General features: G+C 48.6%; 3 protein-coding genes and 1 long non-coding RNA gene across 8 annotated transcripts in view; 2 read left to right on the forward strand and 2 right to left on the reverse strand.

Moving 5' to 3' along the window:
* On the forward strand, positions 1 to 2448 carry LOC123331644. The gene is made up of 3 exons (XR_006548398.2): positions 1 to 122; positions 1512 to 1561; positions 1979 to 2448. It is a non-coding gene; the product is annotated as an uncharacterized LOC123331644 (long non-coding RNA).
* Positions 1 to 2827, reverse strand: part of LOC102411900 (CGRP receptor component) — a 40817-nt gene extending 37990 nt beyond the window's left edge. The window contains exon 1 of the mRNA XM_006070341.4: positions 2448 to 2827. Within this exon, the coding sequence (XP_006070403.1) occupies positions 2448 to 2452 (5 nt within the window). The 5' untranslated portion in view covers positions 2453 to 2827. The remainder of the gene's footprint in view (positions 1 to 2447) is intronic.
* On the forward strand, positions 2765 to 13359 carry ASL (argininosuccinate lyase). 3 transcript variants are annotated; one of them, XM_006070338.4, is made up of 17 exons: positions 2765 to 2861; positions 3064 to 3118; positions 5555 to 5749; positions 6076 to 6159; positions 6427 to 6483; positions 6591 to 6688; positions 7849 to 7926; positions 8039 to 8116; positions 8500 to 8552; positions 8912 to 8974; positions 9319 to 9433; positions 9575 to 9659; positions 9757 to 9816; positions 10058 to 10141; positions 11182 to 11262; positions 11412 to 11518; positions 11625 to 11813. In XM_006070338.4, exons 2-17 carry the CDS (start codon positions 3107 to 3109, stop codon positions 11794 to 11796), a joined length of 1422 nt encoding a protein of 473 aa, XP_006070400.4. In that variant the 5' UTR covers positions 2765 to 2861; positions 3064 to 3106; the 3' UTR covers positions 11797 to 11813. The 3 variants fall into 3 exon arrangements, with proteins under 3 accessions (XP_006070400.4, XP_044792268.2, XP_045020255.1); XM_044936333.2 differs by adding an exon at positions 3829 to 3885 and having other exon boundaries at positions 2833 to 3118; XM_045164320.1 differs by lacking the exon at positions 11625 to 11813 and adding an exon at positions 13032 to 13359 and having other exon boundaries at positions 2849 to 3118.
* LOC102398755 (beta-glucuronidase) overlaps positions 5830 to 24609 on the reverse strand; it is a 26237-nt gene continuing 7457 nt past the window's right edge. Inside the window, exons 9-11 of one of the 3 annotated variants that reach the window (XM_045164322.1) lie at positions 24076 to 24211; positions 12425 to 12621; positions 5830 to 10276 (exon numbers count right to left, since the gene is read on the reverse strand). In XM_045164322.1, coding sequence (XP_045020257.1) covers positions 12620 to 12621; positions 24076 to 24211 — 138 coding nt within the window. In that variant the 3' untranslated portion in view covers positions 5830 to 10276; positions 12425 to 12619. Of the gene's footprint in view, positions 10277 to 11685; positions 12622 to 24075; positions 24212 to 24609 lie in introns of those variants that run through there. The other 2 variants (XM_045164321.1, XM_044936332.2) reach the window with 2 other exon arrangements.

A 24609-nucleotide genomic window follows, 5' to 3' on the forward strand; every position in this document is an offset into this window, starting at 1 on the left:
ATGGAACAGAGGAGGGGATGACTAATGAGGTGGAGAGGCGTCCCAAAGCCAGGGGTGTTTGAACTGGGTGCAGGGAAGAACACACAAGGCCAAGGCTTCAAGGATGGGCTGCCACAGAAGAGGTGAGTGCCTCTGAGGGCCCCATGATAAGATGGCTAAACTTGTTTCTCTGACAGATGCTCCCCTAAGACTTTTCGGGCCATATGCAGCCACCCAATCTATCCCATGGGGACAGCCAAGTAGTCAGGAGAGAGGCCCAACCCCAAGGGAAGGCTGCCCACAAGGAGCCTGAATAAAAAGGTAACCCAGGCCACATAGCTGAAATTCCTGCCTGGCCTGTCCCCACTCAGAGCCCCCCTGCAACTTTCCTAACTTGAGGCTGCCTGTGGAGTCTCTGTTGTTTCCCCCAAAAGCACATTATCCTAGAAAATAGTTTTTTGGTTTTTTTTTTCCTTAACAGCTAATTTTTTAGGCAGAGGTATTAAGTACTGGATATACAAAGGGCTAGAACAAGAGCAAAGCTTCATGTATGTCCTCCAAGGAGAAATATCCTGTTGAACATTAAAGCATTCAGGTTTAGAGCTCAGAAAAAAATCACAGAGCTTTTGAAGGTTTAAGTAGAAATTGAAGCCTTTAAAGTGAAGTCACCCAGGGAGAGTCTAGAATACTAAGATTTGCTTGATGCTTACAAGTTGCCAGAGAGCTGATCTGAGCCTTTCACAATTGTACACTCATCGAATCCTCACCAAATCTCCTTCAGGATATGTACCAGGCATGGTGTTAGCATGGTCTCATTCACTTCTCTCAGGAGTTCTCAGAATTAAGCACTATGATCAGCCCGAGTCACAGAGAGGACAGTGAAGCTCACAGAGTGGTCAAGAAGTGTCCAAGCCAGGGTTCTCACTCTTATCTGGTCAACTCCAACCTCGCCTGTCTCCTGCCAACATTAGGGATTTCTCCCTGTTCTACACCAAATTCTTCCTAGACCCTTTTGCTGTACCAATGTGGACATTTCAGGGGACAGAGACCAGACAAAGTTTTCAGTCTCCCAAGGAAGGTAAATTCCATACAGCACTCAGGTCTCAGCTGAAAATGATTCATTGTCTGAACAGTCCTGGACCGCCAAGCTGGCAAAGAAAATGAACACAGATTTGCTTGGGGTCAAGGCTCCCCAGATGGATGTTCTTGCTGCCTGTACAGAACACTGGCTTTGTGGTCATACTCCTGAAGGTCATTCTCAGCTCTGCTACTTCCTAGCTGGGTGTTTTGGGACTCCCAGCCTCAATATTCTCATCAGCAGAATGGGAATAATTATAGCATTGACCACAGAGGGTGGTTGTGAGGATCTAAGTACATAATCGCTATATAATATGATCAGCATAGATAGAGCCTGGCACACAATTAGAAGTCAAGAAGTATTAGCTATCATTGTCATTTTGTTTGTTCTATTTATATACTGGAAATGCCTCCGGCTATCTCCAAATTTCTTCCTTAACCTTTTCTTCCCTCAGGCAGGACCCAGAGCTTTGGATTTCTGAAGATGCTCAGGAGATGTGATGATGTAAGAATGTTTCCTTTCCCTCCCAGTCTCCCTCTTTTCCTGGGAGCATACAGGAGCCCAGAGCTAGGCATCTGCATCAGTGGGGAGTCTTTCCAACACTGGCTCCAATATTGATGGATGAAAGGGAGTAGCAAGACAGGGAAGGAACGGTTTTCCAGGCATAGGGAAGAGCATTTAGGAAACCTTGCAACAGCTTTATGAATTCTAGGAACTCCAAGTAATCCCACACTTGAGTGAGGGCTAAAAATATTCAACCCACGAGGTATTCCAGCTATTGGTCCAAACCTTCTCAGTTGACTTTCAAGGCCGTTTTACAAACTTGCCCCAACCTACTTCCTACTTCTCCTCCCCACCGCCATCCTCAAGCCCCTGACCCTTTGTTATAGCCACTCTAATGGTTTCCTATTCTCCAAGCAGGTCTTTCACTTTCCTGCCTCTGGCCTCCCGAACTTTGCCCAGGCTGCCCATCCCCTAAAGGGAATGTCCTAACGACTCAATGAACAGGAATTTGAGCAAACTCCAGGAGATAGTGGAGGCAGAGGAGTGCTGCAGTCCAGAGTGTTGCAGTCCATGGGGTCCCAAAGAGTCGGACTTGGCGACTGAACAACAAACCCTCATCTTCCAAGACCCAACTCAGGGTACATCTCCCCCAGAATGTAGAACTTCCAGAGCAGAAGTTCGAGACCCCCTAATCCCTAGAACCCGGGCTATCATTTCTGCTGAATAATTAATCATGTCAAGAAAATCTTTCCTGAATACTCCAAGATAAACGCCCCACTCTGCGCTGTCCTCTATGCCCCGCTGCACACCTTGTCCATGCTTTGTTATGAACTTCTTGAGGCAAGCATCATTTCTTTTTCTTCAGTGTCTAATAAACTGTACCTACCACATAGGAGGTGCCGAGTACGAGTTTGTTGAATGAATAAAGAATCGGTTGTGGCTTTTCACCTTCCATGTCCTGTGAGCCCGCCAGGCACGGCCCAGAGTCTTTATCTCTACCCCTATCCCGGGTCTCCCTCCAGGGCCTGGAAGTCTGCAGCCTTGAGCACTGTCGCCCAGGTACCACCCTTCCAGTCCCTTACCCTCTCACTGGGACCGCTCAGCCCAAATCCGCTCCGGAGACGGCTCCGCCCACAACCAGGATTGGAGGGGGAGGCAACGCCCACCTGGAGGGGCCGCCTGGGATTGGTGGGTCCGCCGATGGGAGGCGGGGACAGCGCCGAGCCGCTGTTGACGATTTCCCAGCCAGAAAAGCCCAGCCTACCGGCTGGGCAAGAGACTCGCGGTGCGGCCAGGCGGCGTAAGTGTGCGGCGGCAGGACTGGCAGGACGGGCGGGAGCGGAGGACGCAGAAGACCCGGGAGAGCGCGCTGGGCGCTGCCCACGTCCGCCTCCTCCACCGACTGCCCTCCGACGGGCGCTGTGCCCCAACCCGGTGTCGGACCCGCCCGGGGTACTCCGTCCGGTGGCCTAGGAGGTCGTCAGTCCCGCCTTGTTTTTTAGACCCGGAGGACCTAGGCTCCCGGAGGACAAGGAACCGCCCAACATGGCATCGGAGGTGAGAGGGACCTCGGGGACGCTCGTCCTCCAAGCCTGCAAATGGGGACGAGGGGCGCCCTGGGAGCCAGCCGGGGCGTGACCTGCGCCTGTCGCCCTGGGGTACTGTCCTCTTTGGCTCCAGGCAGGCTCCCTGGAGCACCTGCCAGAGCTCGGAAGATAACTTTGTCCCTTCTTCCCTGTGTCCCCACCACCATCTGCTCTCCCGCGTCCCTCACCCCTCCCCAGCCTGTGTGGCAAACCCATCATCCCGCACTCCTGGGGAAAGCGGCTCTGACCTCACCCGACCTGACAGCGCTCTTGGCCTGGCGGGGAAAGGTGCCTCCCACTCACTCAGCCTCCCCACCTGTTCATTCCTTTCTTCCCTCCCACTCACCCGCTACCCCACCCCACCCCTCCCCATCCTGTGCCCCTCCCCTGCCTTAGCAGTTGTCCCTGTGCAGCCGAGTCCACAGGATTCCTGTGTTTGTTAAGAGCCAGGAGGCAGGGAATCGTGCCCTGTGGCTCCAGGACCTGGTGGCTTCCTGTCCCACTGGCCCCTCCCCCTCAGAGCCAGAGGACTCCTGGGTTCTCTCCCTGACCGAGTGGCAGGAGTCTGAGGCACAGATCCCTTTTCTTGGGCCTCGATTTACCGGCTGATGGGGAGAATATTAGCTGTCTGCCGCCTCTGTGAGGTACCGTATGGTGAGGTCACTGCTTTGAAACTTTCAGGTAAAAGGGCTGTTTCCTTGATGCCGAGAAGGGAACCCTGGGCCTGGGAATCACAAGGTGTGGGTTCCAGACCCCTCTGGCACCCATTAGCTGGCAAGTCACTTCCTCTGTGGGCCTCAGTTTGTTTACTGAATAAATGGGTTAAGACTGTCTGCTCTGCTAGCTTCTGCGTCATGGCAGAGGGCCTGTGGCAGGGCCTGGGCTTTGCAGCCAAACAGACTTGGTTTCTGAAGCAGTCATTCAACCTCCCTGAGCATATTTCCTCATTTGTAAAATAGGGGTAACCTCATAGAGGGCATAACGGCATCTGGAAATGCCTAGCACAGGGCCAAGCAATAGTAGGTGTTAATAAATCATGGCTAATGACATTAAGAGGGATAACACTGGTGTTTCCTGTGTGTGTTCTAAATTGACTATTGCTGGGAATTCCCTGGTGGTCCAGTGGTTAGGACTCCTGGCTTTCACCGCTGAGGGCTAGGGTTCAATCCCTGGTTGAGGGAAATAAGATCCCACTACCTGCATGCATGGCAAAATTTTAAAAAATAATAATAGCTATTGTTCTTTCGTCTCAGCCAATCAATGTCCCTCTCCCCTCACCCCTCACATCCTTCTGGCCCAGTTATGCCCTGGTTCATAGCAGTGCCCTCTCCTGCCACCTTGCCCCTCCCTTGGTGTACAGGTGGTAGCATCTCACTCTGACATCCCCCTGGAGTCCTTTTAAGCCTGCCAGCGGCGTAGGAGCTTGGACCTAAGCTCCATTGCAAAATGGGCTGCCTTCAGGAGACCAGGGCGCTGGGCGACCTCTGCTTGCCCCAGGCTGTCCTGTGGGTTGGTACTAATTGGTCTGGCTGCAGCCCCAGTTGTTAAATAGCTGTTATTACTAACAACCCATGAAGGGAGTCCAGGGGCCTGCTGGGGGAGGGGATGCCAGGTGATGCCATGCTGAAGGGCAGCCTGGCTCTGCATCCTGACTGGCTGGCCGAGGCCCTTGGGCCCCAGTGGTCAGGACCAGGGCCCCACGTGGTGCTTTGCTGGAGATCTGGGCTTGGCGGGGCAGCATGAGGGCAAGGGGCGGGTCCAGCTCACAGGGAGGGCAGAGACTGCATCTGCAGGGCAGAGTCCACTGGCAGCTGAGGTTGCTGGACACTGAAGTGTCAGCTCCCAGCCTGGGGTGGTGGTGGAGGGCCCAGGGGGACATGCAGAAAACAAGAGTGGAGCTAAGGCACACCCTGACCCCTGGTAGTCCTCGGCCCCTCCCTCAGTAATATCTAGAATTTACTGAGTACCAGGCACTGTGCTGTATATGCAATTAGCTTAATCTAATTGAATACTCACAACAACCCCACCAGATAAATACTATTATTATTCCTTTTGTGTAGAGGGGCAACCCTGAGATTAGAGAGGTTATATAAAGGCCTATGGTTAGGTGGCTAACAGAAGCCTGGGATATTGCAGGGGGACAGAGGAGAACTTATGTCCTCAGTGCCCCATGATGGGAAAGAACCCTAACTTCAGTGTCCAGTCAGGTTCCCACATTCACTCCCTGACCGACTCTGGGCAAGCTCCTGACCCTCTCTGAGCCTCAGTTTCCTTATCTGTCCAGTGAGAATAACCCTGCCCACTGGCTCCCACTGCCATCAGACTGGGTAACTCTCCTGAGGGCTCTTTGTGGGAGGCATTGTTCTCAAGGGGGAAGGAGATTAATCACTTCTGCCCTTCTGGCCAGAGCGGGAAGCTATGGGGTGGCCGGTTTGTCGGCACAGTGGACCCCATCATGGAAAAGTTCAACTCGTCCATCATGTACGACCGGCACCTCTGGGAGGCGGATGTGCAGGGCAGCAAAGCCTACAGCCGGGGCCTGGAGAGGGCGGGGCTCCTCACCAAAGCTGAGATGGACCAGATACTCCATGGCCTGGACAAGGTACTCTCCACACCCCCAGGCCCACCCCAGAGCACGCCCCACCCCTTTGCTGTGGACGCAGGCTTTCACCAAATCCCCAAGTACAGGCTGCAGTAACATCCCCAGATGACAGGCTTGGGATCTCCCCTCGTAGTGATCAGATGCCTAGAGAGGTGCCCTTCAACCACGTGCAGTGCTGACCGTCTCTCTTCATCCCTCAATGCCCCTGTGATCCTGTGGCTCCTGAGAAAGGTGCTCTGGACCTGAGATGCTCACAAGGAATGCTGCCAGGACTCAGCTGCTGATGCCTGCCCTCCTGACACCCTGTGTTGCTGCCATCTCTGCAGGTAGCTGAGGAGTGGGCTCAGGGCACCTTCAAACTAAACCCCAATGATGAGGACATCCATACGGCCAACGAGCGGCGTCTGAAGGTGCGACACCCACTGCCTCATCCCCTACCCCTCCCCTCTCTGTCTTGCCTGGGGCCACTTGAGCATAAGCACCACCATTCTGTTCACTTCATCACTGGGACTTCAGAGCAGGAGGCAGCAGCAGAGATGGCAGAGATTGGGCAGATCCAGGGGACCCCAGGGCAGGGAGGGAGAGTCACAGGCCAGGGAGGAAGTGGAGCTGCCTGAGCTGACCCCACAGGGCTGTGAGCAGGCAGATCCCAACTGCATGCCTCCTTCCACCCCCAGGAGCTCATTGGTGAAACCGCAGGGAAGCTGCACACGGGACGAAGTCGGAACGACCAGGTGCCGCCACCTCCCTGCCCCCCCCACTGGGGGCCTTCCTAACCTTGGGGGGTCCAAGGAGCAGAGTTAGGGCTGAGTCCCTGAGTGCCAGCTCCTCCTTCCCCCAGGTGGTCACTGACCTCAGGCTGTGGATGCGGCAGAATTGCTCCATGCTCTCAGCCCTCCTCTGCGAACTCATCAGAACCATGGTGGATCGGGCAGAGGCGTGAGTCCCGGGGTCACCTGGTGGCAGAGAGGGCCAGGAGGGCAGCCAAGGTCTCTGCTCTCCCGAGACAGGCAGCCTGAATGCCAGACCTAAGTGGCAGGGTGAAGAGGGCAGGGGGGCCAGGCTCTGGGGTACTGGGAGCCCCAGAACTCCTGGGCCGAGTGAGGCAGAGCAGCCAGCAGCAGGCCATTTCTTTCAGCATCACCTACCCACAGCCGGCCCAGCTTAACACGCAGGGGAGCTCACCCTTTGTGGATTCACAGGCTGGAGGCTAAGGCACCAGGCAGGTGCCCTGAAGCCTGAGGAAGGAGCTGGCTTGCTGGGGCTGCCAGAGAGTCCCTTCTCAGTTGCCTGCATCTCAGGTCCCCCATCCCTGCCCAGCACCACAGGCAAAGGAGAGAGCTGAGGGCTGCCTCCCACTGACCTCATCCCAAAGCTCTGTGACATGACTGCTGAGAAGAGTCTACTTGTGTCAGAGACAGGGTTGAGCCTTCCTTGTCCCAACTCCCGGTAACCCGTTTCACTGACTTCACAACTAGGGGAAAACAAGGGCCCAGAAATGTCAACCTGTGGGAGACAGGTGTTGGGAGAATAGGGAGTGAGTGCTAATGAGTAAGGGTTTCTCTCTTGGGATGATGGTACACTTTAAATGGGTGACTGGTATATTAATTATATCTCAATAAAGTCATTAATATTAACAAACCAGAACCATCACCCACAGCATCTCTGCTACTGTGCAGCCTACGCTAAAATGCTCCCAGCTTTTCTGGGCTCCTCCAGGGCTCCTCTCATGCTCACAAACTCAGCCTCTCAGTGCCAGTGGTACCGGCCGTGCTCCTTCCTCCCTGCCCTGGCCCCTGCCCAGATCTGCTGCCAAGGTGCAGAGGCGGGAGCTGAAGGTGTGATCTACATCAGGTCCTACACTCACCCCCTGGAGGCCCCACAGCCATGGCCCAGCACACTGCCTGCTTCCCAACCTTCGCTGACACCGTGTTTTGTCTTCAGGAGGTCACTTGGTCCCTCAAACAGGCAGACCCTTGGCGAGCCTGCCCTGCTGTTCCCAAGAGGGCCCCAGGCCTGCAGGGTCCCAAGTGTGACAGGCAGGCCTCACCTGAATCTTGAGAGCCCCTCACACACCCTGTCCTTGCTCTTCCCCGCAGAGAACGTGATGTCCTCTTCCCAGGGTACACACACCTGCAGAGGGCTCAGCCCATCCGCTGGAGCCACTGGATCCTGAGGTCAGAGGGGTCATGATGGAGACTCGCTATGGAGGATGTGATGAGGGGGCGTGGCAGAGGGGAGGGGCCAGGCCAGGCTGCCCTGACCCTCTGGCCTCCTGGCCTTCCACAGCCATGCCGTGGCTCTGACCAGAGACTCCGAAAGGCTGCTGGAGGTGCGGAAGCGGATCAACGTCCTGCCCCTGGGGAGGTGAGCAGGGCCCAGTGCTCAGAGGGTGGAGTGGGGTTCCTGCCACCTAGTTAACGTGGTCCTAGGGGTTCAGCAGAAGAGGAGGAGCCAGGAAGGACAGAGGGGGACCGGAAGCCAGGTGATCAGCCTCCCTGTCCAGGGTGGGAAGGGGACCATACATGGGCCCTCAGCTCTAAGATGAGAACGAGTATGTCACAGCAAAGCCAGGGCTCTCTGGAGAGCCAGCCAGCTGTGTTTCCCCACCTGTGGGGACAGGTGTCTGGCTCCCAAGCTGACCAGGCTCTGGCCCTGGCAACCAGCGCGCAGCATGCGTGTGCATGTATGTACGGCCAGGGCCTGCCTGTGGGAGCCCTGGTCACTCAGAACCCCACCCCACTCTGCAGCGGGGCCATCGCAGGCAACCCCCTGGGTGTGGACCGGGAACTGCTCCGAGCAGGTGAGGCACCCTGCCCCTCCTTTCCTGGGAGACCACCCTCAGTACCTGCCAGGTCCCACAGACACACACCTAGAGAGGGCAGGGGTCCAGGTGAAACTCTGGTTTGTTTCTGTGGACACGAGGCTAGAGTGGCCTGGGGAGGTCATGCTAGGGGTGTGTGGAGCCGGGGAAACTCAGGACTCCCACCTCCCTCCTGGGACCTGTACAAGAGACCTCCCCAACTCCTGCCCCTCCCTACTCTGCCTCCCTGAAAAGGGGTCCAGGGGGAGGTGGCTGGGCAACCTGGTTCGGGGAAGGGAGAAGGCCCTTCCCAGCCCTCCAGCCCAGCCCTATTGCCTTCCCTTTCCCACCTCACTCAGAACTGGACTTTGGGGCCATCACCCTCAACAGCATGGATGCCACCAGTGAGCGAGACTTTGTGGGTGAGTCCTGGGAGCCAAGCACGAGATGCGGGTTTGATCCCTGGGTTGGGAAGACCCCCTGGAGGACGAAATGGCAATCCACACCAGGATTCTTGCCTGGGAAATCCCATGGACAGAGGAAGAGTCAGACACAACTTAGCAACTAAACAATAACAACCTGGGAGCCAGCCCGCCTGTCCTCCAGGGCCAGTCCCCTGCAGTGTGTGCTGCCTCTGTTCCCCCGCCCTGGCTCCTCTCCAGCTTCCTGCCACCCCTGTATGGCCCACCTGGAGCTTCTCCAGGCTGGGTGAGCAGCAAGACAGGCCTGGTGAGCAGATAGCTTGCTCTCTCTTTTCTCCCACAAGCTGAGTTCCTGTTCTGGGCTTCGCTGTGCATGACCCACCTCAGCAGGATGGCTGAGGATCTCATCCTCTATGGCACCAAGGAGTTCAGCTTCGTGCAGCTCTCAGATGCCTACAGGTGAGGCTGCGCCCACCCTCGCCTAGCCCTGCAGCCCCCGGAAGGGCTTGATTCCTCCCCACCCCTGCCCTGGGCAGAGCTGCCCAGCAGACCAGCCAAGTGGCGCGGGAGCCCCTTCAGCCCCAACATCTGTGTCTCCAGCACTGGAAGCAGCCTGATGCCCCAGAAGAAAAACCCAGACAGCCTGGAGCTGATCCGGAGCAAGGCGGGGCGAGTGTTTGGACGGGTGAGCCAGGCAGGGAAAGGGGCACGGCCTCAGGGCTGACCCGAGGGTCCAGAGGGAACGTCCTGGACAAGCTCTGAAGTCCTCCCTTTCCCCGCAGTGTGCTGGGCTCCTGATGACACTCAAGGGACTTCCGAGCACCTACAACAAGGACTTACAGGTTCGGGACCCCCTGTTCTACCTCACACACCAGTTCTCGGGGTCTTGGCTCATCCGGGCAGGGGCCCCACAGAATTGCCACCTCCCATCGTGTACACCCAGCCCTTGACCACCCTGAGAGCTCTCTCCTCTTCCTCAATGCGGGGTGTATGAGGTGCTGTGTGTTCCCAGTGGGAGGCAGTGGGGGTGCCTCCGTGAGGACCCAGCTCCTGGGGCCTTACTTCCTGCCACGTGTCTCCCAGGAAGACAAGGAAGCCGTGTTTGAAGTGTCCGACACCATGAGCGCCGTCCTCCAAGTGGCCACTGGTGTCATCTCTACCCTGCAGGCAAGACACTCCTCTTCTCCCCGAGGCTCTCAAACTTGGGGGTTGTGTGCCAGGAGGGTGATCTTGAGAGGAGGCAGGTGTGGGTGGGTCTGGAAGACCTGCGGCAGAGGGAGGGGGTATGTGCTTGGTCCTGCCCTAGGAACAGTGAAGAGACGCAGTTAAGCTGCTGCAGGAGAATGGAAGTGGGTTAGACCCAAGGAGCCCCCTCAACTGGCCCGACCAGATTTCTTTTTAAACACTTACTGTGGGAGAATTCAATATACAACAGTGGAGAGGATGTAGGATGACCCCTGGGCTTCCCCAATGGCACAGTGGTAAAAGAATCCCCCTGCCAATGCAGGAGACCTGGCTTCGATCCCTGGGTTGGGAAGATCCCCTGGAGGAGGAAACGGCAACCTGCTCCAGTATTCTAGCCTGGGAAATCCCATGGACAGAGGAGCCTGGCAGGCTACAGTCCATGGGGTCACAAAGAGTCAGACACGACTGAGCACCCACACATGCACACATAATGAACCCCTACATAGTAACAGCATTCAGCTTAAACAGTCAGCTCACAGGCCATTCTCCATTCAACTATCTTTACCCGTTACCCCACCCACCATTGTTTTTAACCAAATCCCCCGCATATAATTTCATTTCTAAGTATAGTTCAGGGTACCTCTCTAAAGTAGTGGTTCTCAAAGTGTGGTCCCAGGATCAGCAGTATCAGCATCACCTGAGAACTTGACAGACCTGCAATCCTAGGCCCCCCTGCAGACCCACTGAATCACAGGCTCTGGGATAGGCCACACGATCTATAGTCTAATCAATCCTGCAGGTGGTTCTGATGCATTCTAAAGATCAGGAGGCAACCCTGGTAACACAGCTAACACTTATCAATAGTTGGGAAATGGTAGCTCAAGCAGAAAGCAGGACAGGGTGGGTGAGAGGGGGTCTGCCCAAGGCAGGGGACATCCTGACTGAGCGGGGTGGGTCTGGGGCGGGCAGCTCCAGGACCCAGAGCCCCCGGATTCACTGCCAGCCTGTCCTGCTGTCCCCAGATTCACCGTGAGAACATGGGACGGGCTCTGAGTCCTGACATGCTAGCCACTGACCTCGCCTACTACCTGGTCCGAAAAGGGGTGAGTGTGGGGCAGCCAGGGTGGAGGGGCCAGGGGACAGGGATGTTCCCCAGGCCGGGGTTGGGGGGGCCGTGGGGGCCCCAGCACTCCAACAGAACAAGGGGTGGAGAAACCTGTGTCAGCACTGCCCTCCTCCCTGGCTCTCCCAGATGCCATTCCGCCAGGCCCACGAGGCCTCCGGGAAAGCCGTGTTCATGGCCGAGACCAAGGGGGTCGCCCTCAATCAGCTGTCACTGCAGGAGCTGCAGACCATCAGGTGCGTCCCCCTTCCTGTCCTCCCCCCATCTGCTGGGAGGCAAGCCCAGGCCCTCTGAGACTGGGCTGGCCGAGAGGTCTTGGCCCACCTCCGCCTCCCCCCCCAGCCCCCTGTTCTCGGGCGACGTGAGCCACGTGTGGGACTACGGACACAGCGTAGAGCAGTACGAGGCCCTGGGAGGCACCGCGCGCTCCAGCGTCGACTGGCAGATCGGCCAGCTGCGAGCTCTCCTCCGGGCACAGCAGACCGAGAGCCCTCCCCACGCCTCTCCCAAATAAAGCGGGCCCTGAAAGAGGCTGTGTGTGTTTCCTGCCCAACCTGTCTGCCTCAGTGGTGGGCTCTGACGGGTAGCGGGTCTGCTGAGCCGGCAGTAGAGGCCATCAGGGAGGTGGAAGAACCCGGTGACATAGCTAGAGTCAACGGATGCGGACGGCCCAAGGGGGTCTCACGTGCACCTACCTCCTCCGCCCCGGTGCAGGCCCCGCCCCCGTCGCCGACCCACACAGGCCACGCCCGTCACCGACCCGCGCAGGCCCCGCCCCCGTCACAGCCGGGCCTCACAGTGATTTCCAGCCTTGGGTGTCTAGGCAGCCCTGGCCTCCTTGGATCCGTGGTGGGACCTGACGGGCTTGGCTCACCCAGTCAGCCCCCGTCCAGCCCCCTTCCTTCTGGGGCCCTCCCTAGGCTCCCCTGCTCCCATTCTCCTCTGGGTTAACCCAACCCTTCCCTGGACCATCCAGCCGCACTGCATGGTGCCCTGTATCTTCTTAAAGGGAATGCTGTATCTGGTAGCAAAGTTGGTCATCCGGATAGTGAGTGATGCCTGGCACTAGGTGAGCCCATGCATGGGTAAAGACGACGCTTTCTCCACCCTGGAGAGTAATGTACAAAATGGCAAGCACTGACCTTGAGGTGAGGCCCACAGACAGGTGGTGCCAGAGGGGTCTGCCCATGCTGTGGTCAAGGGAAAGGATGGTCACGTTGAGGCTGCAAAGAGCCTGAAGTGAGGTCTGGCACGTGGTCACTGTTCAATAACAGCAGGTCCCCCAAGCCAGCAGAGATGCAGAGACCTCTTCTATTAATACACAAATCTCACCAAAATCCTGATAATAAAACATAAATTTCAGACATTTCTTAACAACAAAGATAAGCAAGCTAAACACAAAGTATGAATAAGTCCTCCAAGTGAGTCTGGGAGCAACAAAAAGATTTTGTAAATTAAAGAACAAAAACTCTGGCATTGGGGGACACTACACCAAATTCCCAAAAGGGTCAAAGCTATGGGTCACAGCATCTTCTAGAGCAGTGTTTCTCAAAGCCGGGGTTCCTGACTGTTATCATCATCTTCAAACTTGTTAAAAATCAAATTTTCAGTCCCCACCAAGACCTGTTGTTCTTCAGTCGCTAAGTTGTGTCTCTTTTGTGACCCCATGGACTGTAGCCTGCCAGGCTTTTCTGTCCATGAGATTTCCCAGGCAAGAATACTGAAGTGGATTGCCATTTCCTTCTGCAGGGGATCTTCCTGACCCAGGGATTGAACTCACATCTCCTGCTTGGCAGGAAAGTCTTTACCGCTGAGTCACCTGAGAAGTCCCCAGCAAGACCTACTGAATCATTCTGGGTGGGGTCCAGCAATCTGTTTTAACAAGTGCTTCAGGTGATCCTGATGTGTGCTCAGGTTTGAGAGGCACTGATCTTAATCTTGTTACACAAAGTTGCTGCAGACCAGCAACATCCACCTCACCTGAGGCCCGCCCTGATCTACTGATTCAGAATCTGCACTTTAACAAACTACCCAGGTGATTCCTGTACACTCTTAAGTAAGAGTCAGAAATGCTGATTTGTGGATAAACAAGAAGGGTTTATTTTATAGTACAGGAAAACTATATATTTGGTAACTTGTCATATCCTTTAATGGGCTTCCCAGGTGGCTCAGTGGTAAAGAATCCACCTGCCAGTGTAGAAGATGTGGGTTTGATCCCTGGGTCGGGAAAATACTCTGTAAGAGGACATGGCAACTCACTCCAGTATTCTTGCCTGGAGAATCCCATGGATAGAGAAGCCTGGTGGGCTACAGTCCATGGGGTCACAAAGAGTCGGACATGACTGAGCAACTAAACAAAAATAGTAGAATTACAGTGTTGTGTTAATTTTGTGTTAATAGTTGTGTACACTTTGTGTACAGCAAAGTGACTGTACATCTATATATACAACATATATATACATTCCTTTTCATATTATTTTCCATTATGATTTATCTCTGGATATTGAATATAGTTCAGCATGCTGTACAGTAGGACTTTATTGTTTTATTGATTCTACATATACCAGTTTGCATCTGCTAATCCCAAATTCTCAACCCAGATCTCTCCTACCCACTGTCCCCTTAGCAGCCATCATTCTCTTCTCTATGTGCCTGATTCTATTTCTGTTTCATAGATTCATTTGCATTGTCCTATCTTTTGACTGATCTTTCTGCTTTTTTATAAGGACCCTTGTGATTACATTGGAACCACCTAAATAAACCAAGATAATCTTGTCTCAATATCCTTAACTTAATCACATCTTCACTTTTTATCATGTTAAGTACCAGGGATTATTCAGTACCAGTTGCAAGTTCCAGGGATTATTAATCAGCTTACTACATTCTGTCTGGCTCTCAAAGATTTATGTCTGTCCCACATGCAATGTGCATTCACTCCATCCCAAGATCCCTCAAAGTCTCAACTCATTACAGCATCAGCTCAAGTTCAAACTTTCATGTAAATCTCAGCTCAGAAGTCCCATATCTCATTATTTAAAATGGGTATGAATGAGATTTTGAGTATGACCCATCCTGGGGCAAAATTCCTGGATATCCATGAACCTGTGATTGTGGTGAGGATTAAATGAGTTCATACATAAAAATTCAAGAAATAAGAGGACTTCTGTGGTGGTCAGTGGTTAAGAATCTGCCTTCCAATGAAGGGGATGTGGGTTTGATCTCTAGCCAGGGAAGTAAGATCCCACATGCCTCAGGGGAACTACTGAGCCACAACTACTGAGTCCACGTGCTCTAACAAAAGATCTCCACATGCCTCAGTGAAGATCACCCATGCCACAACTAAGACCCAAGGCGATCAAATAAATATATATTGAAAAAAATAACCTTTAAAAAATTCTAGAAATAAATTATCTGCTACTAAAATATGCCGTTTCCTAAAACAGGAACAGGATAACAGTTATAGACATTTCAGTTAAAAAAGACAAAAGGGAATTCCCTTGTGCTCCAGTGGCTAAGACTCTGTACTCCCAATGCAGGGGACCCAGGGTCAATCCCTTGTCAGGGAACTAGATCCTAAATGCTCCAACTAAAAGATCCTTCATGCTTCAATAAGATCTAAGATTCTGCATGTTGCAACTAAGACTTGGTACAGCCAAATAAGTAAATAAATATATAGTTTTTAAAAGTCTCTGGGCTTTTCTTCAGGAAGGGAGGACAAAATAAATTTATTGGTTTGCTAATCTAATGTTCTGCTAATCTTGAAAAATACTGATTCTGATGAATTTTGGTATGAAGCAGAATTACAGTTAAACACATTTAACTTAAAAACATTGAGAGGCAAAATATCATATATTACATAATGTATATAAAACATCCAGATTAGCTAAATCTGGAGAAAAAAAATAAATTAGTGGTGGCTTAGGGCCGACTGGGAGGGGCAGAAGGATAGATAACTAAAAGGCACACAGAGTTTCTTTTTGAGGTGATGAAAATATTCTGAAATTGGTCATAATGATGGTCGTACATATACATGAATATACTAAAGTTCATACTGAGAAATTTGTATATTTCCTATTAAATCATTTCTTATTAAAAAAAGTTATATACTTTAAATGGATGAATTATGTATGTGAATTATATCTCAATAAAGACATGTTTAAAGACATTATAAATCAACTATACCACAATAAAAATTTTTAACAAACTGTTTAAAAAATAAACCCTATGACGCTCTTTGCTGAATCTACCATGAGAAGACTATTTTCAGCAACTGAACTGTCGACACTCCAGAAAACATCAAAATCCCTCTGGAGAGACACACTGTCGTAGGGAAGGGACCCAGAGAGGTCCTGCAGGCCAACAACAGCAGGCTAGAACTCAGCCTCCTGGGAAGGAAGAGGAAGGGACTCAGGTTAACAGTGGAGCAGAGAGGAACCAGTTCCAGCTCACACAGTCTCTAGCCCAACACAGCACGTGATCAAGGGTGTTCCACTGGGCTTCCATCACAAGACAATGTGTGTGTGTGCTCACTTCCCCATGAGTCCTTATTCTGGAGAGCAGGTCTCATTGAAATCTGAAATTTCTTAGATGAAAAATCTGCAGGGCTCATATGAGGCCAGGGATTGTTTAATGGGTATCTCATGCCAATAAGGTGATTTGCATTGACCTTAAATCAGATTCATCTGCTTTGATCCAACAAGCCACACAGTTAAAAAATCAGGATATCAGGGACTTTGCTGGTGGTCCAGGCTAAGACTCCATGCTCCTAATGCAGGGGGCCCAGGTTCTATCCCTGGTCAGGGAACTAGATCCCACATGCCGCAGCGAAGTTGAAAGATCCCATGTAGAATACTGACCTAAGACCCGGCACAGGCAAATAAATGAAAATAAATATTTAAAAAATAATAATAATATCAGAAAAATCTGGATGTTATCTATGAAAAAGAAACCAGTCTTCAGGCTGTCAATAAGATCTAAGACTTGTCTAGCTATGGAAACAAGAAGATGCCAAATGATTCCCAGGACCTGTTTGTGATATCTTTAAAATACAATGAAATTTGACCTTTTTTATTTATTAAAATGTTTTTTATTATTACAATTTTTTTTTGGCCACACTGTGTGACATGTGGGATCTTAATTCCCAGACCAGTGATCAAACCCATGCACCATGCATGGGACGCACAGAGTCTTAATCACTGAACTGCCAGGGGAGTCCTGAAACTTCTCTATTGGAAAAATAAAATAAAAGGGAAGTCTCACACATGTGCTCTGATCAGCTGAGTGTCTGGCTACTTGCTTGTTAGGCTCAAGGCTGTGACCCTCCCAACTTTACAAAAAAGAGCAAAATGGCTCTCTGAGGCGGCCTTACAAATAGCTGTGAAAAGAAAAGAAGCAAAAAACAAAGGAGAAAAGGAAAGATATACCCATTTGAATGGACAGTTCCAAAGAATAGCAAGGAGAAATAAGAAAGCCTTCCTCAATGATCAGTGCAAAGAAATAGAAGAAAACAATATAATTGGAAAGACTAGAGATCTCTTCAAGAAAATTAGAGATACCAAGGGAACATTTAAAATGCTAAAATAGACTAATACCAATAGACTTATATCATGCTTATAATATTTAAAATTAGAAAATTGTAGGCAAAATATATTTCATTAACCAAGCTAGAATTTAAGAGGGAAAAAAGCAAGAGTCCAATTGTCTTGAGTATATTTATAAGCAAAAAGAGTATTTTTAAGTGAGGTATATAAGCAAGCATCTCAGTAAAGTCTTCCTCAGAGTAAGGAAAATACTAGGGGAGCTCTTATATTCTTATATTCAATCATTTCCTCTCTTTACTACTTTTATATTCCTGAATGTTTTAGTCATGATCTTAGAGCTTTGGTAGATTTTCCATGATGAAAGAGATTGTTTCAGTAAAATTTATCATATGCTTTTTATGTATTGAGATTATGTGATTTTTTCTTTTATGCTATTAATGTGATGTATCACATTGACTGATTTGCATAAATTGAATCATCCCTGCATCCTGAATGTAAATTCCACTTGATTCATGGTGAATGGTCCTTTTAATATGCTGCTGACTTTGGTTTGCTAGTATTTTTTTTTTTTTTTTTTTTGGTTGCACTGGGTCTTAGTTGCAGCATGCGAGATCTTTTTAGTTGCCGCATGTGGGATCTAGTTCCCTGACCAGGGATCAAACCCAGGCCCTCTGCATTAGGAGCTCAGTCTTACCCACTGGACCACCATGGAAGTTCTGGTTTGCTAGTATTTTATTGACAGTTTTTGCATCGATATTGATCAGAGTATTGACCTGTAGTTTTCTGGTACTGTCTTTCTTTCTGCTTTGGTATCAGGGTCGTGCTGGCCTCATAAGATGAGTCTGGCCTCGTCACATATTTTGGAAGACCTCGGGGAAGATTGGTACAAAGGTAACCATTTTAAAGAGTACACTCAGTGACATGTGTTGGGCAACTTGCAGTGTTGCCCATCCATCACCTCATCTAGTGGCAGAACATTTTGATTACCCACAAAGGAGGTATTGTACTCATTAAGCAACTTATATGCAGAGTACATCATGAGAAATGCTGGGCTGGAAGAAGCACAAGCTGGAATCAAGATTGCCGGGAGAAATATCAATAACCTCAGATATGCAGATGACACCACCCTTATGGCAGAAAGTGAAGAGGAACTAAAAAGCCTCTTGAAAGTAAAAGAGGAGAGTGAAAAAGTTGGCTTAAAGCTCAACATTCAGAAGATCATGGCATCTGGTCCCATCAGTTCATGGGAAATGGATGGGGAAACAGTGGAAACAGTGTCAGACTTTATTTTTGGGGGGTCCAAAATCACTGCAGATGGTGACTGCAGCCATGAAATTAAAAGACACTTACTCCTTGGAAGGAAAGTTATGACCAACCTAGATAGCATATTCAAAAGCAGAGACATTACTTTGCCAACAAAGGTTCGTCTAGTCAAGGCTATGGTTTTTCCTGTGGTCATGTATGTATGTGAGAGTTGGACTGTGAAGAAAGCTGAGCGCCGAAGAATTGATGCTTTTGAACTGTGATGTTGGAGAAGACTCTTGAGAGTCCCTTGGACTGCAAGGAGATCCAACCAGTCCATTCTGAAGGAGATCAGCCCTGGGATTTCTTTGGAAGGAATGATGCTAAAGCTGAAACTCCAGTACTTTGGCCACTTCATGTGAAGAGCTGACTCACTGGAAAAGACTCTGATGCTGGGAGGGATTGGGGGCAGGAGGAGAAGGGGACGGCAGAGGATGAGATGGCTGGATGGCATCACTGACTCTATGGACGTGAGTCTGAGTGAACTCCGGTAGTTGGTGATGGACAGGAAGGCCTGGTGTGCTGCGATTCATGGGGTCGCAAAGAGTCGGACATGACTGAGCCACTGAACTGAACGGAACTGAATGGGTTATTATGTTTCAATGAATGAATGCATATTTAAATAATTTCTCAGTTTGTAACTTCTAATACAGTAAATACCAAAATATCAAATACAGATATAACCCACATAAACAAAACCTTTTAGGGGTATTCAATAATTATTAAAAGTATAAAGGGGTTCTCCTATCAAAAAGTTTGAAAATCACTGCTTTTGACCAGTTCCCCCCACAAAAAAAACCCAAAGCACAAATCAGACAAAATTTTATAAATGGGTGAGATAAAGTAGAAATAGAAGAAACAATCCTAATGCCTTCATGGAATCAGAAAAGACCGTGAATAGCCAAAGCAATCTTGAGAAAGAAGAACAAAGCTGGAGGCATCACAGTCTTTGATTTTAAACTATACAAAAAGCTACAGCAATCAAATCAGTATGGCAGTTGCATAAAAAGAGACACACAGATCAATGGAACAGAACAGAGGGCCCAGAAATAAACCCACACATGTATGGCCAACTAATTTATGATAAAAGAGCCAAGAATATACGATGGGGAAAGAATAGTCTCTTCAGTAAATGATGTTGGGAAAACTGGACAACCGCATCAAAAGAATGAAACTAGACCACTATATACACCACACATAAAAATGAACTCAAAATGCATTAAAGACTTGAAAGTAAGAACTGAAGCCATAAACTCTAGAAGAAACTATACGCAGTAAGTTCCCTGACATTAGTCCTGGCAATGACTTTTTAGATTTAACACCAAAAGCAAAGGCAACGAAAGCAAAAATAAACAAGTGGGACTACACTAAACTAAGCAGCTGCTTCAGGGCAAAAAGAAGCATCAAAAAAAAAAAAAAATGAAAAGGCAATCTACTGAATGGGAGAAAATATTTCCAAATCATGTATCTGATGAGGACTTAATACCCAAAATACATAAAGAACTCATACAGTGCAATAGCAAAAAATCAAACAATCTGAGTTTTAAAATGGGCTGGGGAACTAAATAGACATTTTTCCAAAGAAGACACAGTTGGCCAATAGGTATTTGAAGGTGTTCAACATCACTAGTCATAGGGAAATGCAAATCAAAACCACAGTGAGATATCACCTCACACCTGTTAGAATGGCTACTATCAAAAAGACAAGAAATGAGGGTTGGTAAAGATGTGGAGAAAAGAGAACACTTGCTGGTGGGAATGCTTTTTGGTGTAGCCACTATGGAAAACAGTATATAGCTTTCTTAAGCAACTAAAAATAGAACCACCGCATGATCCGGCCGTTCTACGACTGGGTATTTATCTGAAGAAAACAAAAACACTAACTGAAAAAGACAGTACCCTTATCTTCACTGTAGCGTTATTTACAACAGCCAAGACATGGAAACAAACTAAAATGTCCATCAGTGGGTGAATGGGTAAAGAAAACGTGGCATATAATAGGTTATTCAACCATAAAAAAGAAGGGAAGTTTGCTATGTGTAACACCATGGATAGAACTTAAGGGCCTTATGCTAAATGAAATAAGTCAGAAAAAGATAGAGACTGTATGATCTCACTTATATGTGAGATCTAAAACAACAAATAACAAATGAACAAAAAAACTGAGTTCATAGATATAGAGAATAGATTGGTGGTTGCCTCAGGGAGGGAGGGAGCAAAATTGGTGAAGGGAGTCAAAAGGTACAAATTTCCAGTTATAAAATGAATAAACCCTGAGGGTGTAATGTACAGTGTGCTGGCTATAGTTAGGAAAACTGTATTGTCTATTTGAAAGTAGCTAGGTAAGTGGCTCTTCAAAGTTCTCATCACAAGAAAAAAATGTTGTATACCTGTGTATGGTGATGGTTGTTAACTGGACTTATTATGGTGATCATTTTGTAATATATGCAAATATCAAGTCAATGCATGGTACACCTAAAATGATATCTCAATTATACCTCAATAAAAGAAATAATATACCTTTCAATAAATTATATTTTTAATTTATTTTTCAATAAATTATATAGGCAATGGTACCCCACTCCAGTACTCTTGCCTGGAAAATGCCATGGACGGAGGAGCCTGGTAGGCTGCAGTCCATGGGGCCGCTAAGAGTCGGACATGACTGAGCAACTTTACTTTCACTTTCATGCATTGGAGAAGGACATGGCAACCCACTCCAGTGTTCTTGCCTGGAGAATCCCAGGGACAGGGGAGCCTGGTGGGCTGCCGTCTATGGGGTCGCACAGTCTGAAGCGACTTAGCAGCAGCAGCAGCAGCAACTTTTTTTAAAAGAAGAAAATAACACATGTTGGTGAGGATGTGGAGATTTGGGAACCCTTGTATACTGCTGGTGGATAAAAAGGTGCAGTCACTGAGGAAAACAATTTGTTGGTTCCTCAAAAAGTGAAACATGTTACGATAGCCAGGACATGGAAGCAACCTAGGAGTCCACTGGCAGACGAATGGATAAGAAAGCTGTGGTACATATACACAATGGAGTATTACTCAGCTATTAAAAAGAATGCATTTGAATCAGTTCTAATGAGGTGGATGAAACCGGAGCCTATTATACAGAGTGAAGTAAGTCAGAAAGAAAAACACCAATACAGGATATTAACGCATATATAGAGAATTTAGAAAGATGGTAACGATGACCCTATATGTGAGGCAGCGAAAGAGACACAGATGTAAAGAACGGTCTTTTGGACTCCGTGGGAGAAGGCGAGGGTGGGATGATTTGAGAGAATAGCATTGAAACATGTATATTATCATATATGAAACAGATCGCCAGTCCAGGTTCGATGTATGAGACAGGGTGCTCAGGGCTGGTGCACTGGGATGACCCTGAGGGATGGGATGGGGAGGGAGGTGGGGGGTTTCAGGATGGGGAACACATGTATACCCATGGCTGATTCATGTGAGTGTATGGCAAAAACCACCACAATATTGTAATTAGCCTCCAATTAAAATAAATTTTAAAAAAAAGTTAAAAAAATGTGAAACATGGAATTACCATATGATTCAGCAATTCCACTCCTAGGTATATACCCCAAATATTTGAAAACAGGTATTCAAGCAAGTACAAGTACTTGTTCACAACAGCACCATTCACAAAAGCCAAAAGGTAAAAACAACTCAATACTCAAAACATGGTATATCCATACAAAGGAATGAAGTGCTGATACATGCCACAACACAGATGAGCCTTGAATAATTATGCTAAGTGAAAAATGCCAGACACAAAAGATCACATCCATATGAGAGTTTCAGGACAGACAGATCCATAGAGACAGAAAGTAGGCTAGTGTTTGCCAGAGGCTAGGGGAGGGGGGCAGTGTGGAGTGACTGCTTCAGTTCAGTTCAGTTCAGTCACTCAGTCATGTCCGACTCTTTGCAACCCCATGAATCGCAGCACGCCAGGCCTTCCTGTCCATCACCAACTACCGGAGTTCACTCAGACTCTCGTCCATCGAGTCAGTGATGCCATCCAGCCATCTCATCCTCTGTCGTCCCCTTCTTCTCTTGCCCCCAATCCCTCCCAGCATCAGAGTCTTTTCCAATGAGTCAACACTTCACATGAGGTGGCCAAAGTACTGGAGTTTCAGCTTTAGCATCATTCCTTCCAAAGAAATCCCAGGGCTGATCTCCTTCAGAATGGACTGGTTGGATCTCCTTGCAGTCCAAGGGACTCTCAAGTCTTCTCCAACACCACAGTTCAAAAGCATCAATATGCTATCTAGGTTGGTCATAACTTTCCTTCCAAGGAGTAAGTGTCTTTTAATTTCATGGCTGCAGTCACCATCTGCAGTGATTTTGGACCCCCCAAAATAAAGTCTGACACAGTTTCCACTGTTTCCCCATCTATTTCCCATGAAGTGATGGGACCAGATGCCATGATCTTCGTTTTCTGAATGTTGAGTTTTAAGCCAACTTTTTCACTTTCCTCTTTCACCTTCATCAAGAGGCTTTTTAGTTCCTCTTCACTTTCTGCCATAAGGGTGGTGTCATCTGCATATCTGAGGTTATTGATATTTCTCCCGGCAATCTTGATTCCAGCTTGTGCTTCTTCCAGCCCAGCATTTCTCATGATGTACTCTGCATATAAGTTAAATAAGCAGGGTGACAATATACAGCCTGACATACTCCTTTTCCTATTTGGAACCAGTCTGTTGTTCCATGTCCAGTTCTAACTGTTGCTTCCTGACCTGCATATAGGTTTCTCAAGAGGCAGGTCAGGTGGTCTGGTATTCCCATCTCTTTCAGAATTTTCCACAGTTTATTGTGATCCACACAGTCAAAGGCTTTGGCATATAAAGCAGAAATAGATGTTTTTCTGGAACTCTTTTGCTTTTTTGATGATCCAGCGGATGTTGGCAATTTGATCTCTGGTTCCTCTGCCTTTTCTAAAACCAGCTTGAACAACTGGAAGTTCACGGTTCACGTATTGCTGAAGCCTGGCTTGGAGAATTTTGAGCATTACTTTTTAGCGTGTGAGATGAGTGACTGCTTCAGTTCAGTTCAATTCATAGTGAAGGCTTGTGTTCTCTTTTTCCTCTTTCACTCTTGCCATTCTGATTTTCTTTCTTTCTTTTTTTTTTTGGCCATGCTGCATGGCATGAGGAATCTTAGTCCTCTGACAACAGTTCAAACCCACGCTCCCTGCATTGGGAGTGCAGTCTTAACCACTGGACCACCAGGAAGCACTCCCCCCATTCTGATTTTTAATTGAACTTTAACCTTCCAAAAACCTGTCTTTCCCCAGAAGTAATAAAAGGTAATTCCCACTATTATCAGTTCTTCCCTACCTCCCCCAGCTTGCTCTCCTCAATTTACAATATATCAAGAAGCTAATAACCTAGAGGGGTAAAAAAATACAGGAAACGTTCATTTGGAAGTTTCTCATTGTTCTCACTTAAGAAAGTACAGACCATATTCACTCTGAAGGCTTTTAAACACTCCTACATTCAAAACCCTTTGATGATACTTATCTGTATTTGGTGAACCTGCCTTTCATAAGCAAATCTTATAAAACAGACTGAAATGTCTTAGGTTTCTCAGGCTTTGTACCTCACCCTAGAATCACGAGTCTACCCTAGTAAATCCAATGCAAGATCCACTTTTTCCTCACACTGTTGTGAAACAGAGGAAAGCTGGCCACCTCTGCCTTGAGACGGATGCCTCTCCCATTTACTTCAGAAAATGATTTGCATTACTTGCAGCACACAAGTAATCAGCTGCTTGCTCAACACAACTGACTTTATCCTAGGAAATCCTCTGTGTAGCCTGCTTTGATGATATCAGCCTTCCCCTGCTTGTTTCCAGGGTTCTTAGAACCAAATGTCCTGAACTAACACGCCCACCAGAAACAATGAGAAGGGATACATCCCATGCTCCCAATTGCCTCTTACACTGGTTAGTCATGAAATCAGCAAAATTCCAGATGAGCTCGCCAACCACATATTCTTTGTGTTTTTGGTCCAGAACCATATGATACTGCTCGAGCAGGCCTTTCTGGTACTCTTCATTGAACATCAGTGGTGGATCCTGGAATTCAAGGCAGAGAGAGAAGTTAGGAGTCACAACCAGCAAAACTGCAAACATTAGACAAAGATCCATCTGATGATGACCAAAATATCTGTCCTTGTGGTGGGCTACAGTGCCTGCAGGACTTGCTGATACTGGTGGAGGGCCAGGCCAGTGTGTGATGTAGCCCAGGGTTAAAAGAAGGATTAAAAAAAACAAACAAACAACCCTTAATTAGTAACTGCTTTATTTATAAACAGAATTTTTTTTTTTTTTTTTTTTTTGGCCATACCGAGCGGCTGGTGGAATCCTAGTTCCTCAACCAGGAATTGAACCTGGACCCTCAGCAGTGAAAGTGCAAGTTCTAACCACTGGACCACCAGGAAAATCCTACTAAAGAGAATTTAATATTTGCTTTA

The sequence above is a fragment of the Bubalus bubalis genome, chromosome 24 (genome assembly GCF_019923935.1).
Source record: "Bubalus bubalis isolate 160015118507 breed Murrah chromosome 24, NDDB_SH_1, whole genome shotgun sequence".
Taxonomy (NCBI): Eukaryota; Metazoa; Chordata; class Mammalia; order Artiodactyla; family Bovidae; genus Bubalus; species Bubalus bubalis.

What these genes read in the sequence shown, in the direction of transcription:
- ASL (XM_006070338.4), top strand. An exon ending in TACTCCATGGCCTGGACAAG is followed by an intron (nt 5,750 to 6,075) that starts GTACTCTCCACA and finishes CCATCTCTGCAG; the next exon opens with GTAGCTGAGGAGTGGGCTCA. An exon ending in AACGTCCTGCCCCTGGGGAG is followed by an intron (nt 8,117 to 8,499) that starts GTGAGCAGGGCC and finishes CCCACTCTGCAG; the next exon opens with CGGGGCCATCGCAGGCAACC.